Genomic DNA, 12,100 nt, shown 5'->3' with positions numbered 1-12,100 from the left:
ATTAATATGTACACGGTGCATCCGGAATGTAGGTGGAAATAGCGAAAATAAAGATACATTTACACAAAGTTTTATGTTAATTATTTTCAATATTTGCAGCCATGATTACGGATAAACGCAAGATTTGGCAACGCTTTCAAAGTATATCTAAGAGTGTAGAGAATTTTTACAATTATCAGCCGACATTTTGCAACTATCACAAACGATTGCTGGAAGAATTATGTGAGGATAATATATTCTATGCAGAATTGAGAACGCCACTGACACCGGTATGTTCTAGCATTTGCCGTTTGAGAGATGAGTTAAAGCTTTTAATATTGTTGCCCATTTGCACTTTTGATCCAAAAAAATATTGCTAGCTCTATGGCGATAACAATCGCACATTCAATGCACTTGAAGTGGCCAGTGAAATGGAGGCAATCGTTGAGGGCTTCAAGGCGCGTCACCCCGATTTTGTGGGACTCAAGGTTATCTATACAAAGCCCAATGAGGCGTCTGTGGATGAAATGGCACAACACTTAATAACTTTTAAGCAACTGCAGTGAGTATAAATACAGACTCCTTTCGTAATTCTGATTAATATTTTTACGGTAAACTTTTTGTTTGCAGTGATGCCAAGCCAAATTTTATTATTGGCTTTGATTTGCTTGGGCAAGAAGATGCCGGCGATCCGCTGCACAAATTCGTCAATGAATTAACAGATATGCCATCAACTGCCAACTTTTTCTTTCACGCGGGCGAGACTAGTAAGTTTGTGCATACATAGACTATATTTCAATAGGGATACTCGTATACTAAAGATGGGCACGGTCCCAGTTTTAAAATGCCCGGATGGCCGGTATCGGCAAGGCCTTTAAAAGTTTGCTGTCGGGAAGGGAGCAAATCCTTTCCCGGCACTCCCAATAAAAGTCGGAACATCCAAATATTTAAAAAATCTACTGAAATGTTCGAGAAAAAAGATATTCAAGTATATTATAGAAAAGCAATTTGAAGGTCATGCGAATTTTATTTAGTGGAACCCACGAGAACAGATCTGAGAGACGACAAGATGGGTGGGTTCAGAATATGAAAATTCTATATTCGGCTTGGACGGGATCGGGATTGAATATTAGTGCCGCGCTCCATCTCTAATTCCAACATCAAGTTGGATGCTGGTTTACAAAAAGATTACAATATTTTCCGCTCATGTGTATGAAAAGAACTCTCTTAATGAAGCAGAAGTTGTTAGCCCTTCTGTACGGCGCACAGTGCAAAAAAATCATTTTGCGTCAAAAAATCTACCAACCCCTAAATCTTCCGGACAGGACAAACCTACACGTTGCTATGTGTGGTATGTATAAGAGAAAGATCAAGATCTTCTGTAACTAAACAAGTAATTCTTAAACAAAAAAACAAACCCGACTTCAATTCTCATATAAAAATTGAAGAATACCGTTAATTTCTTCATGATCCAATGATCGGATCTTAACCAAATTAGAATGGCACCACCCCTGAGCTACCACCTTTCCTTTGAAAAGTCGGTTAACATGGTCCAAAGTTATGCGGTAACATACAAAAATAATAATAATCCGACAAATTGATAACCTCTTCCCTTTTTGAAATCGGTTAAAAATAGATAACTATCGTTATGGAGTCTTCCCTGAACGCACTCTACAGGTCACTCATCACTGTTGCAAAACGCAATCATTTTTGGGTGCAGGATTTTTGAATGATCTAAACGAAGCGGCAAGCACACGGCAACAGCTCAAGTTTGTTGACTTTACGAATTGGTTTTATAGAAGACTCGGGGCTGTCGATCCTTGTGGTATTGCAAAGGGCTACATTGTTGGAGGGGGTTTGCTGGTAGTACTACCAGTAACCAGATAAACCTAACAGAAACTAAGGACATCTACGGCAAGAATCATAATAAAAATATCGATAATGTGTAGGCAAGTATCAGCCGCGCTGCTAATGCCGATAACGAAAGCGACGTTTATACCAATACCGATAATATTCGGTGTTCTGTGTTCGCTTCACTCTTGCATGGCAAATTGATTTTACCATAACTTCGTATATTTTATTTTATCAATTATCACTTTCTTCCTTGCAGAAATTCTCACAATAATTATTAAGCATTTCCTTTCATTCCATTTAGATTGGTTTGGCAAAACCGATTGGAATCTCATGGACGCACTACTGCTCAACACTAAACGCATTGGCCATGGTTATGCACTGCCAAAGCACCCAAACATTTGGTCAACCGTCAAGAAACGTAACATTGCCATCGAAGTTAGTCCGATTTCAAATCAGGTAATGGGTCTTGTGTGGGATTTGCGCAACCACCCGGCCACATTTCTTATAGCCGAAAACTTTCCGATTGTCATAACGGCCGATTACCCGGGCATGTGGAATTCAAAAGGTTTGAGCTACGATTTCTACTACACCTTCATGGCGCTGGCGCCAGCTGAGGCGGATTTGCGGTTTCTCAAACAGCTCGCTTTGAATTCAATAAAGTAAGCACTCGTATGGGACTAAATAATTCACTCAAATGAAATGATATACGTTTTTATCTTCTTTATACTAAAAATAGGTATGCCATCTTAACGTCTGAGGAGCGTCGCAAAATTAATCGCGTCTTCCAGAAGAAATGGGAAGAATTCATTTATAATGTGATTAACTTGAAATTTTAAATTAATATTTATTAACTAAGTAGATAAGTTATATTTATCAAAGCAGTATTTTATTTATAACTACATAGATAATTAAGACGCCAGTTGATTTAATAAAAACCCTAATAATTTCACTTAAACGGAATGCCATTGTGAATAACTTTCATTGTTTGGGTAATTTACACCACACCGGGCGCAAACCAGCCGTGCAGGCATTTTGGCACTGGCCCACTGGTATGAAATTCGCAGCGTCCCAGCTCAGTCCATGTTTTGGCGCACAACACCAGCAGTCCCACGGAGTTCTCATTCAAGCCACCCCAAACGATAGAGGCCAACACCACACCATCATCTTCGTCTTGGCCATTTGGCGCGGCCACAAATACCGGCTCGCTGGGGTAACAATTCGGTTCGCACCACTTTTCTATGGTTTTCGTTTCCACATCGACTTTGACGAGCTGTGCGCAGATAGGGAAATATAAAAGTACATACAAGTATATTATGTAAGCTCTGAATATAGACACGGAAACTATGAAATGAAATACTTACAGTTCCTGGATTTTCAGCATCCACATCTGAACTAATTGCATAAAAGTAGCGGTATTTTTTACCTAAAATATCAATTCAAATAAGCTATGAAACCCACACAGGCACAAAACCATTAAACCTACCCAAAAACTTGTCGTAGTGGAAACGCGGTGTCTCGCAACCCCAATCGCAAAGCAACTCTGGTCGCACAAGTATGCTTCGATTACTCAGCTGATACGCCTCTGCCGTGCTATACTCTAATGTGACTAAATTGATCATTGTTTCACCGTCGACTCTCTCTTTCGCCTGCTCTCTTTCGTCAGCACCAACGCTGTACTCTAGCATCTCCTCTTCCTCCAGTTTTTTCAGAGCCATTTTTGTTACATCCTCGTAATTCGACTCGGAGTGCTTCATCTTCGGTGGCGGCTGCAGGCGCGTACTTATGCCCGAAAGCGAGAAAGATTTCGCCACACGCCGCTGATTGGTTGGCCGCTCTTTGAACACCGTCACAGCGGCATTCTCAGCGCCCAAGGGCAGCACAAACCGCAATGGGCGTCCACGAAAATGTGACGCATAGTTCGGATTCGATTGCATATTCACAATGGACTCTAAGTACATGCAATTGATCATTTCGGGATCCTTATAGCAGCATATGTCGATCACTACGTGGTTGTCTTCCTCATACTGATTGATGATGTGTAGATAGAAGAAAGCTTCCGATTGAAAAGTGTAGCGTACTTTACCACTTTTGCGATCCATTAAATGGAACAACGTTGGCTTATCCTCGAACCATTTGAGACACGAGGCAAGTTGCTCATTGGATACAGTGGCTTTGACGAATTCCGTCAACGAAACGGACAGTGGCTGCTCAACGATAACAAAGTAATGCTCCGTAATGCCTGTGAAATGAGAATTTGTTGGCAAGTGTAAACTACTTAGTATATATGTATGTAAATTATATCATTTTATGCNGACAAGAAATCGCACCCACGATATGAGCATCCTCAAACATTTGCTCTCCATTTGGAAAGCAAATAATATTATAGGCAGGTCCTGATTTGGTGGCGGCCATGCCGAGATTATACACCGTGCCATTGGGCAGCACATGCGGATGTGAGGTGTGATTTACGACACCCGCAAAATCAGTCACGCAGATGCGGCCCTCGGTGGCGAGTGTGCGCGGATTGATTCTGTACAAGTGGAGTAACATTGAGAAAGTTCAAAAAGGCTTCGACTGGTTAAAAATAAATAAAAATAAATTTAAAAGGCAAAGTACCTGTGTATCATGGGCGTTTCTGCAAATGTATAGTACTCATCGCCGAATGGATAAATGGATATCATGGAGTTGTCGGAACCGCTGTCAGGTCGAAATATTGCAGATACTCTAGGAAGTGAAAAGATTTTCAGTATGGAATAACAGATCAACATATTTGGTCTAAAGCTATGTACATAAAACATCTGCCGCCTTAACTTACCTATCGAATATCGAGTGACATGGATCCGGTACCGACGCTGTACCAAATTCTGTCACAACTATCCGCTGCGCAGCTCGATTCTTCTTCAATGTTTCAGTCTGAACAAAACGATTCTGATATGTGACCCGCCCATTTTTTATAGCAAAGCGGTGCACCAAAGCTGAGCAATCGAACAAATGTTGGAATGTCATTTCGCCCACCTTCCAATTTCCAGGACCATTGCGCAGCAAACTGCCATTCAACCATGTGGGTATGTGACCGCTAATGTGGCCTTCGATGGGTTCCACAATCTCTTCTTCACACGAACGCAGCCAGACATCTGAGGCGCAATTGGGGTAACAACGTCCGCCGCCATCAATTCGCACTGATTCGGGATCATGTGTTTTGGGATTGTATTTTATCTGAGGAATGGCATAGATGTCGTACATTATATTTATTTCTTTTAAACTATTTTCGATCTTATGGCGAGGTGATTAACTAATCTAAGCGTTTTCCATAGGTTTCTGGGGATGATCAACTCCTACTATGTATCAGGACCAACCTTAACCACCCAAGCGAGGAAACAGGGAAATATCATTTGTGTGTATGTCTAACAGAGTAAAGAGATAGTGTAAAAGCCAAAGGCTTTATATACCAACCAAATCTCTGTTTTATGTTATTGTTTGTTTTATTCAACAAATAACATCGGAATCTTCGTGGCTGAGTTTTATAAAAAAATGGTGAGACTCGTAAATTTAATTTCCGATCTGTATACCATTTTTCTAGATAAGGCCATTTTCCGCAGATATTTTCGTTTTAAGTTAGCATTATGAATGAAAAAAAAAGTTAACTTTAACATGGAACATGTCACTCTACGCCATGTACGAGTATGTACGAGTACGGCCATGTAGATACGATATGGCGTATGAGTAACATTGTTGCCTCAAACTAATATATATATTCTATTACTAACTATATTCAAGAAGAACAGGTCATTTTCAAAACTTTTTCGTACTTCTGCATGAAAAAATTTACCTATGTTGTTATTCTACATTGCACTGCATTTTTTCAATAATTGTTTGCATTATATTATGTATTTGAAATTTTAAAGTCCTTAAAGAAATTCCGACGTCAGAGAGAAATCCTAAAAACACAAAAAAATCTACAATAACTTTCTACATCCAGATTTCTTATATCCCATGATAATGAACTTTAATCAGTGGCGGATGCAGCGGGGGGGTTTTGGGGGGGTTTTGGATCCGCCACTGACTTTAATATATCGATTCTTATTATTGCTGAACATCTTAGCACCTTTGGCAGAAACCACGCCTGTATACGCAAATAAATATACCTCACTAGGCAAAGAATCTCAAACAAATACATTTATGTAGATATTTCACTTCACGAACGCAATTGTACGAAAATTTGGCAACAGTAAACAAAAAAAAAGCACACAAACAAAAGACAACTGTTCATGCCAGTGGCAAATGAGGCACTGCCGCCGCCACCCAGCCGCGATTTGGCCACTGTAATTTGGTATGGCTTCAGTTTACATATGAAATCTAAGTAAAGCCGGATTATTTGCACTTGAATATATTTGAATGTAAGCATTTGAACGACTTAAGCCACGGCTAATATGCATTGTTTTTGAATTCCTTAAGCTTTCACGGCAACAGATATGCCTTAACTAAACCAAAAATATTTACTTAGCTGCCTAAGGCTGGTATTAGCCGATAGTCGTCGTACATTCATATATATGTATGTATGTATGTCTGTAATTGGGAAAATTATTTGCGATTTTTTGCTCAAGTACACGTGGCGTGGTAGAGCCAAAAAGCTTTCTGCTGGCGCGTCGCCGTAGTTGAGAGCATTGCCACAAGTTTGATTTCAAGGGCATTGCATTTTTGCTCAGCCGGCAAGGATACGCTTTTTAACATGCCAAGCAAATACGTATGTATGTACATATGTACATTCCAAGCACAACAAAAGCTTGTGCACATGTATGCATCTATAAAAGTAAACTGTTTTTGCAGCATTACATATATGCGGCGTTGGTGGTGTGGTACTCGTGTTCTCTTCGAGTGTATTGGTCGTCCTTGCTCTTGACACTGTACCAGCATGACACTCAAAAGCGAAATGCGAGGCTTTTGCATACATATCTACATACATATATGGATGTATACGTATTTACTTATGTACATATGTACATTCATTCGTGTATGTGCATACCCTGCGGAAAAAGATTATCAATTGGTAAAACATAATCAACTTGTAGTCAGTTTTTTTGCGGGGTTTCGATAAATAGCTCACTTTTAATTAGCTATGACAAAGTAACCTCCTTTTTTAATTCGAAGCTATAATTTACATTTATCTACAGTGAAAGCTCTCATACACGGACGCTCTAATAAGCGGGCATCTCGTAAAAGCGGACACATTCTTGGTTTTTACCAAGCTTTAATCATTTCAGAATCTTGTTGCCTGTCGGACGTGGCAATGCAATATATTTCGAAAAGGCTGTCAAATTGAGAAATTTCAGAAGGCAGATGCATGAACAGTGTCTTTCAAAAGGGGTTTTTTTTTATTTCCGAAAAGCGAATTGCAGATTGCAACTTTTATTTGTGAAACTTATCTCCGAAATGTGACAGAAAGGTCTTTCTGGCTATTCACACATCGAAATAAAATTTCTCTTTCTCAATTGGAAATATTACCACGTCTGACACGCTCTATAGAATATGCAAAAACTAGTCTAGACATCAAACTCGTCGGCAGATATCGCAGCAAAGAACGTAGAAGTTGTGTTTTTGTATTCACCAGCAAAAAATATTCGGTAATTTGCCAGTAACCAAATTTCGGAGAGTAAGCCAATACTTCTACTCCCAATGAGAGTAATATGCAAGAAAGTGCGAAAATGCAAAACCAGCAAGATGTTGCAAACAGCTGATTAATTTGTTATTTTCTGAAGCAATTTTAATTTAATTGATACGATAAATAAAACATTGCAATATAGGTATCAAACTGAAGAGATTTAGGGAAGTATTTTTGAGGAGGGTTGCCACCTGTTTGAAAAATTATATTTAATTAAATTGTTAAATAAAATGAAATATTACAATACGGGTATCCAACAACACAAAAATACATTCAAGGAGCAGTGAAGCACGCCGGGTATTAGCTAGTCTTTAGTGATAATAATAGAATGGCGCTTACACATATATATGTATGTCAGTGTATGGCCGAGCTTGTGGCGTGCTAGAGCTTTTAGTTTATTTTCTGCCGCAAATCTAAGCGAAAACAATAAAAAGGAAATCGAGTTTCTACTACACTATATTAGATATTTCGAGAAAATACATTTCTTGAATGTTTCAAAAGCTTAAGCTGATGAATTGCAATCAATGATGGTAGATGTCTTCAAAAAAAATATTCATTTCACTTTTATTTATGATATTTGTGTCCGCATAAATCTGCAGTTGTGAAAAATTTACCGCTGTCAAAAAAGATTTAATTTTACACAGCAGATTGGCAAAACTGTCTCACCATAGTAAAAATATAATTCCCCAGCTTTCCGCACAGAACTTTGTTAACGATTCACACACGCCCAAAAATTGTAATTTATTCGTTCAAATCGGAAATTTCGAAAAAAACTGTAATTTGTACACTGTAATTTTCTGTTAAAAGCAGTGATGTAAATTTTCGGGCATAACATGATCAGTAAACAAGTAATTTATATATATATATATATATATATATCATGATCCACTGATCGGATTTTAACCAGATTGGTATAGGACCACCTCTGAGACACTACCTTTCCGATGCAGAATTATCGAAATCGGTTGACGGCATTTCCAATGAAAAAATCTTTTTCCGCTACTTTTTTATAAACAATTAAACATACGCAAAAAATAAAATCAATAACTTGTAGCCCATTGAAATTTCGTAAAATGAGGAGCAAGTTTAAAAGTTAAAATGTCTTAAAGCAGTTTGCAGTTCGCAAGAAAAAAATGCTGCAATATTTATTTCTCCAAGAATATTTACAGCAAAAACAAGTACTTTTTCAACCAACAGAAATAATGAAAAAATATGTTTTGTGATTTTTCTTGAGAGCTTAATGCGAAAAAAAAAATAATTTTCCCCGAACAGGTTCACTTTTCACTTTTAATAGTTTCCATGGTTTTACTATGGGCGGATGAAAAATTTTCGGTTGAATTTTTTTTTTTTCATGCGAAAATCAGGATACTGCAGATTTTTCTTACTTTTTTGCGACCAACGAGGAAATTTTCAAATGGGACCAAACAAAATACTCATTTTATTTAACGCAGTCTCATATATGTATGTATGTATGTACATACAAAGTATATTTACTTGATCCTTGAATAAATTTAAAATTTGAGAGAAATATTTCACTCAAGCCATAACATTACAAATTGTTCTTTTTCTTTGCATTCGCAACTCCTTTTTTTCTTGAAATATAATCCACAGAAACTTCAGTATGATTTTCTTTTCAGATTTCTGAAAAATTACATTTTGATCGCAGACTTTTTGAATCATTCTCGTTCGCAACAAAAATTTCAAGGTTTCTAAATTTCATGCAAAATTTTTCCAAAAAAAAATTTACAGTACAACTCAAAAATTGCATAAACTGTTGAAATAAAAATTCAAAATTAAGCAAAAATTTTAACAAACCGCAAAAAAATCTCGTATAAAAGTCCTTATAACGCCTTCGGCCATAATCGTTAGTTGGATTTCGATTATCGTAGCGCGACAACAAAAAAAAATTTACAACAAAAAAATCAAGGATAATTATGTAGTATAGCTGCTGCCACGACAGGAAAAATTCACAACTTTGCCAGCAGGTAATTCAATTCCTAGACGAAGCGTTGCGCTCGAAATAAAAATGACAACTAATAGAAATGTAAATACTTTCCGCCACAAATGGTCATAAATATCAGACAGCGTAGCAGAGAAGCCGGTCAGCGGCAAATGCAAATTATAAAATCACGTGTATGTACGTGTATGTTTGGCAAAATATAATACCTTAAGTAGTCAATATGTGCATAGCACACACAACCGCAGAGAAACCAAAGCAAAAACTTAAGCAGCTGGCGCAACCGCCCACCACCCCGGGCGTCTGTAGGCTAGGGGGTGCGTAGCCATAATAGCCTTTGTTGCGGTGCCGCACCACTGAGTACTTAGCAATTTATGAATGGTGCGGCTAAGTGGTGAATGCCCGCATTAATTCCGAAATTTGACACCACTCAGCAGATATGCTCGTATGCTGCAATTTGTCGCAATCAAAGCAGGAAGAACATTGACCGTCACTTACACTAAACGGTGACGTCTGCCGGCAAATGTTTGTCTTGTCAGCAAACGAAGGCCATTCGTGATACTCGTAGGTCGAATTTTTTAATTTTTTTTTTAGGAAATCAAAAGTGGTGATTTTTACAAGTATGTACTTACTCGCATTTCAACACTCATGTTGATAGTTTTTATTCAAAAAGCTAAATATTTCACTGAAAGTGAAATTAATTTCGTTAACTTCTTGTTGAGATAGTTAAATCTATTCAAAACATTTCTGTTCGAGTTGCAAGGTGCAGCTACATATGTGCGAATACATACATATGTATGTTTGTATATGATATATTAAAAAATTTAAGAAAGAAACTTAAGGGGCTTCATAGCATTTATGTATGTATGTGCACGTAGCGAAAGATATGTACATATATTTGTAGATATGTATTTTATACACCAACTAAAAAATGATAGCAACTTAGTATGTATTTACCCTTGCACGTACATACAGTATCGGTCATATCTATAGCACGCCATTTCAAAGTGATATTGTGTGCCGCTTATGTTTATTTATTTATTTTTAAGAATTTTCAATTAAAATACATGAATTTTGCACATTATCAAGCTAAAATTTCAGGGGCTAAAAAACTGTGTACTCAAAAAAATTCTATCACTTCCGAGAAAAAAGTTTGAAATTTAGGTGAAAATTTGTTACACTTTTTTGTAGTTTTCTACAAATTATTGAACTTGGGTATATATGGCGTTTGTCCGAGAATGAACTAAATTTTAATTGAAAATTCTTAAAAATAAAGAAATAAGCATAAGTGACACACAATATCACTTTGAAATGGCGTGCTATAGATGTGACCGATACTGTACATATGTATGTAGGATTTTTTCCAAATATGCGAGGGGAAAGGTAAGGGAGAATGACGACACCTATAGATTCTTGTAAGAGAAACGCTCCATGCTCGCAACGAAGCTCTTCAAGCGACTGATGTCCATTCGCGAAAGCTCATCAGGAGTGTGAAAAAAATGCGACCCAAGGCGCTTACGTTTTAGGCTCGCAGCGGCAGGGCACCAGAGCAGCAGTGGTTGGAATGATTCCACCTTATCATCCTCCATGCAGCTGGTGCAGTAAGTGTCATCGATGATGTTCAGCCTTACGGCATGCTTACCTATTGCGCAACGAGCAGTTAGCACTCCCACCAATAGCATGAGATGTAACTTGCTTAGTCTCAAGAGGTCCCCAGATCTAGGGTCTACACGTGGCCAATAGGATGTTTCCACCTTGCATTCCAAAGTCTTCGCCCAGCGCTCGCTAAAATGACTAAAAGCCCATCTATCCAGAAGCAGACCGCACGAGATCAGGGGAACTCCCAGACCTCTATACGGAAGTAATTCCTCAAGGGTAATAAATATTCTCTCAGCATCAACAATCTTAGTTTTATGATTCCGTTCAAAAATTTTTTTAATATTTTATGTAAATTTTTTAGCGTAAACTGTTTAGTCATCTGAGGCCATCTAAAAAAATTACTTTAAAAAAACTATTTTATTCATAAAAAAAAAGCATTTTTGAGGTATTTTCAAATTGGTCCAGTTCACGCAAATCTTAATATTTTTCCGAAACATTTTGGCGCAACTCTTGGAATATAATAGATTTTATAGTTCCAATGAAAAAAGAAGTACCGAATATTTTTTTGTATGAGGAGTGATGTATCCCTAGTAAAATTTAGTTTGGAGACAAACCGTTTTCGGTGTTGCGGCATCTTGAGTGTAATTTTTCGTTCTCACGAACCGAAAATCGTTCCACATGCATCATACTCCTATCGGAAACACCAACAACGAAAATCACAATAAATATGAGCTTCTCTAAACTGGGCTGGTATTGACTGGAGCTTCTTTTGCTTGAAAAGCATTGTAAGTGAATTTAAGAGAACCCATTAACCCATTTTATTTTCTAAATGAATTTTGTGTAGTTTATATTACGAAACTGGTATTTTGTATTCAATTTTACGATTACTTTTTTTTCCTTTAAATACTACCAACATATTTGTGAGCGGGTACCAAGCATTAAGCACCAGCGAAACGTGAAAAATGCCAAGCAAAGAAATTCTATACCTTATTCTATGTATGAAAATGAGGGTGGTTCTTAAATGTAGGAAGCAAATTTTTACATCAGATTTC

At 37.5% G+C, this 12,100-nt stretch overlaps 2 protein-coding genes across 2 annotated transcripts; one reads left to right on the top strand and one right to left on the bottom strand.

Moving 5' to 3' along the window:
• Window positions 1–6: 6 nt before the first annotated feature.
• Window positions 7–2,781, top strand: Adgf-D (Adenosine deaminase-related growth factor D). The gene is made up of 6 exons (XM_017634713.1): window positions 7–28; window positions 100–269; window positions 360–541; window positions 610–746; window positions 2,135–2,492; window positions 2,570–2,781. The coding sequence occupies exons 1-6, from the start codon at window positions 7–9 to the stop codon at window positions 2,667–2,669; spliced, it is 969 nt and encodes a 322-aa protein (XP_017490202.1). The 3' UTR covers window positions 2,670–2,781.
• ninaB (neither inactivation nor afterpotential B) lies at window positions 2,694–9,520 on the bottom strand. The gene is made up of 7 exons (XM_017634715.1): window positions 9,308–9,520; window positions 4,649–5,049; window positions 4,450–4,557; window positions 4,135–4,363; window positions 3,317–4,097; window positions 3,195–3,256; window positions 2,694–3,103 (listed from the first exon to the last, which is right to left on the bottom strand). Exons 1-7 carry the CDS (start codon window positions 9,350–9,352, stop codon window positions 2,828–2,830), a joined length of 1,902 nt encoding a protein of 633 aa, XP_017490204.1. The 5' UTR covers window positions 9,353–9,520; the 3' UTR covers window positions 2,694–2,827.
• Between the last annotated feature and the right edge of the window lie 2,580 nt (window positions 9,521–12,100).

This window comes from Rhagoletis zephyria, unplaced genomic scaffold (assembly GCF_001687245.7).
Source record: "Rhagoletis zephyria isolate East Lansing unplaced genomic scaffold, Rhagoletis_zephyria_1.1 Rzeph_scaffold_14069, whole genome shotgun sequence".
Classification (NCBI taxonomy): Eukaryota; Metazoa; Arthropoda; class Insecta; order Diptera; family Tephritidae; genus Rhagoletis; species Rhagoletis zephyria.
Note: the sequence above shows the minus strand (reverse complement) of the source record. Positions and strands in the feature narration are given on the sequence as shown.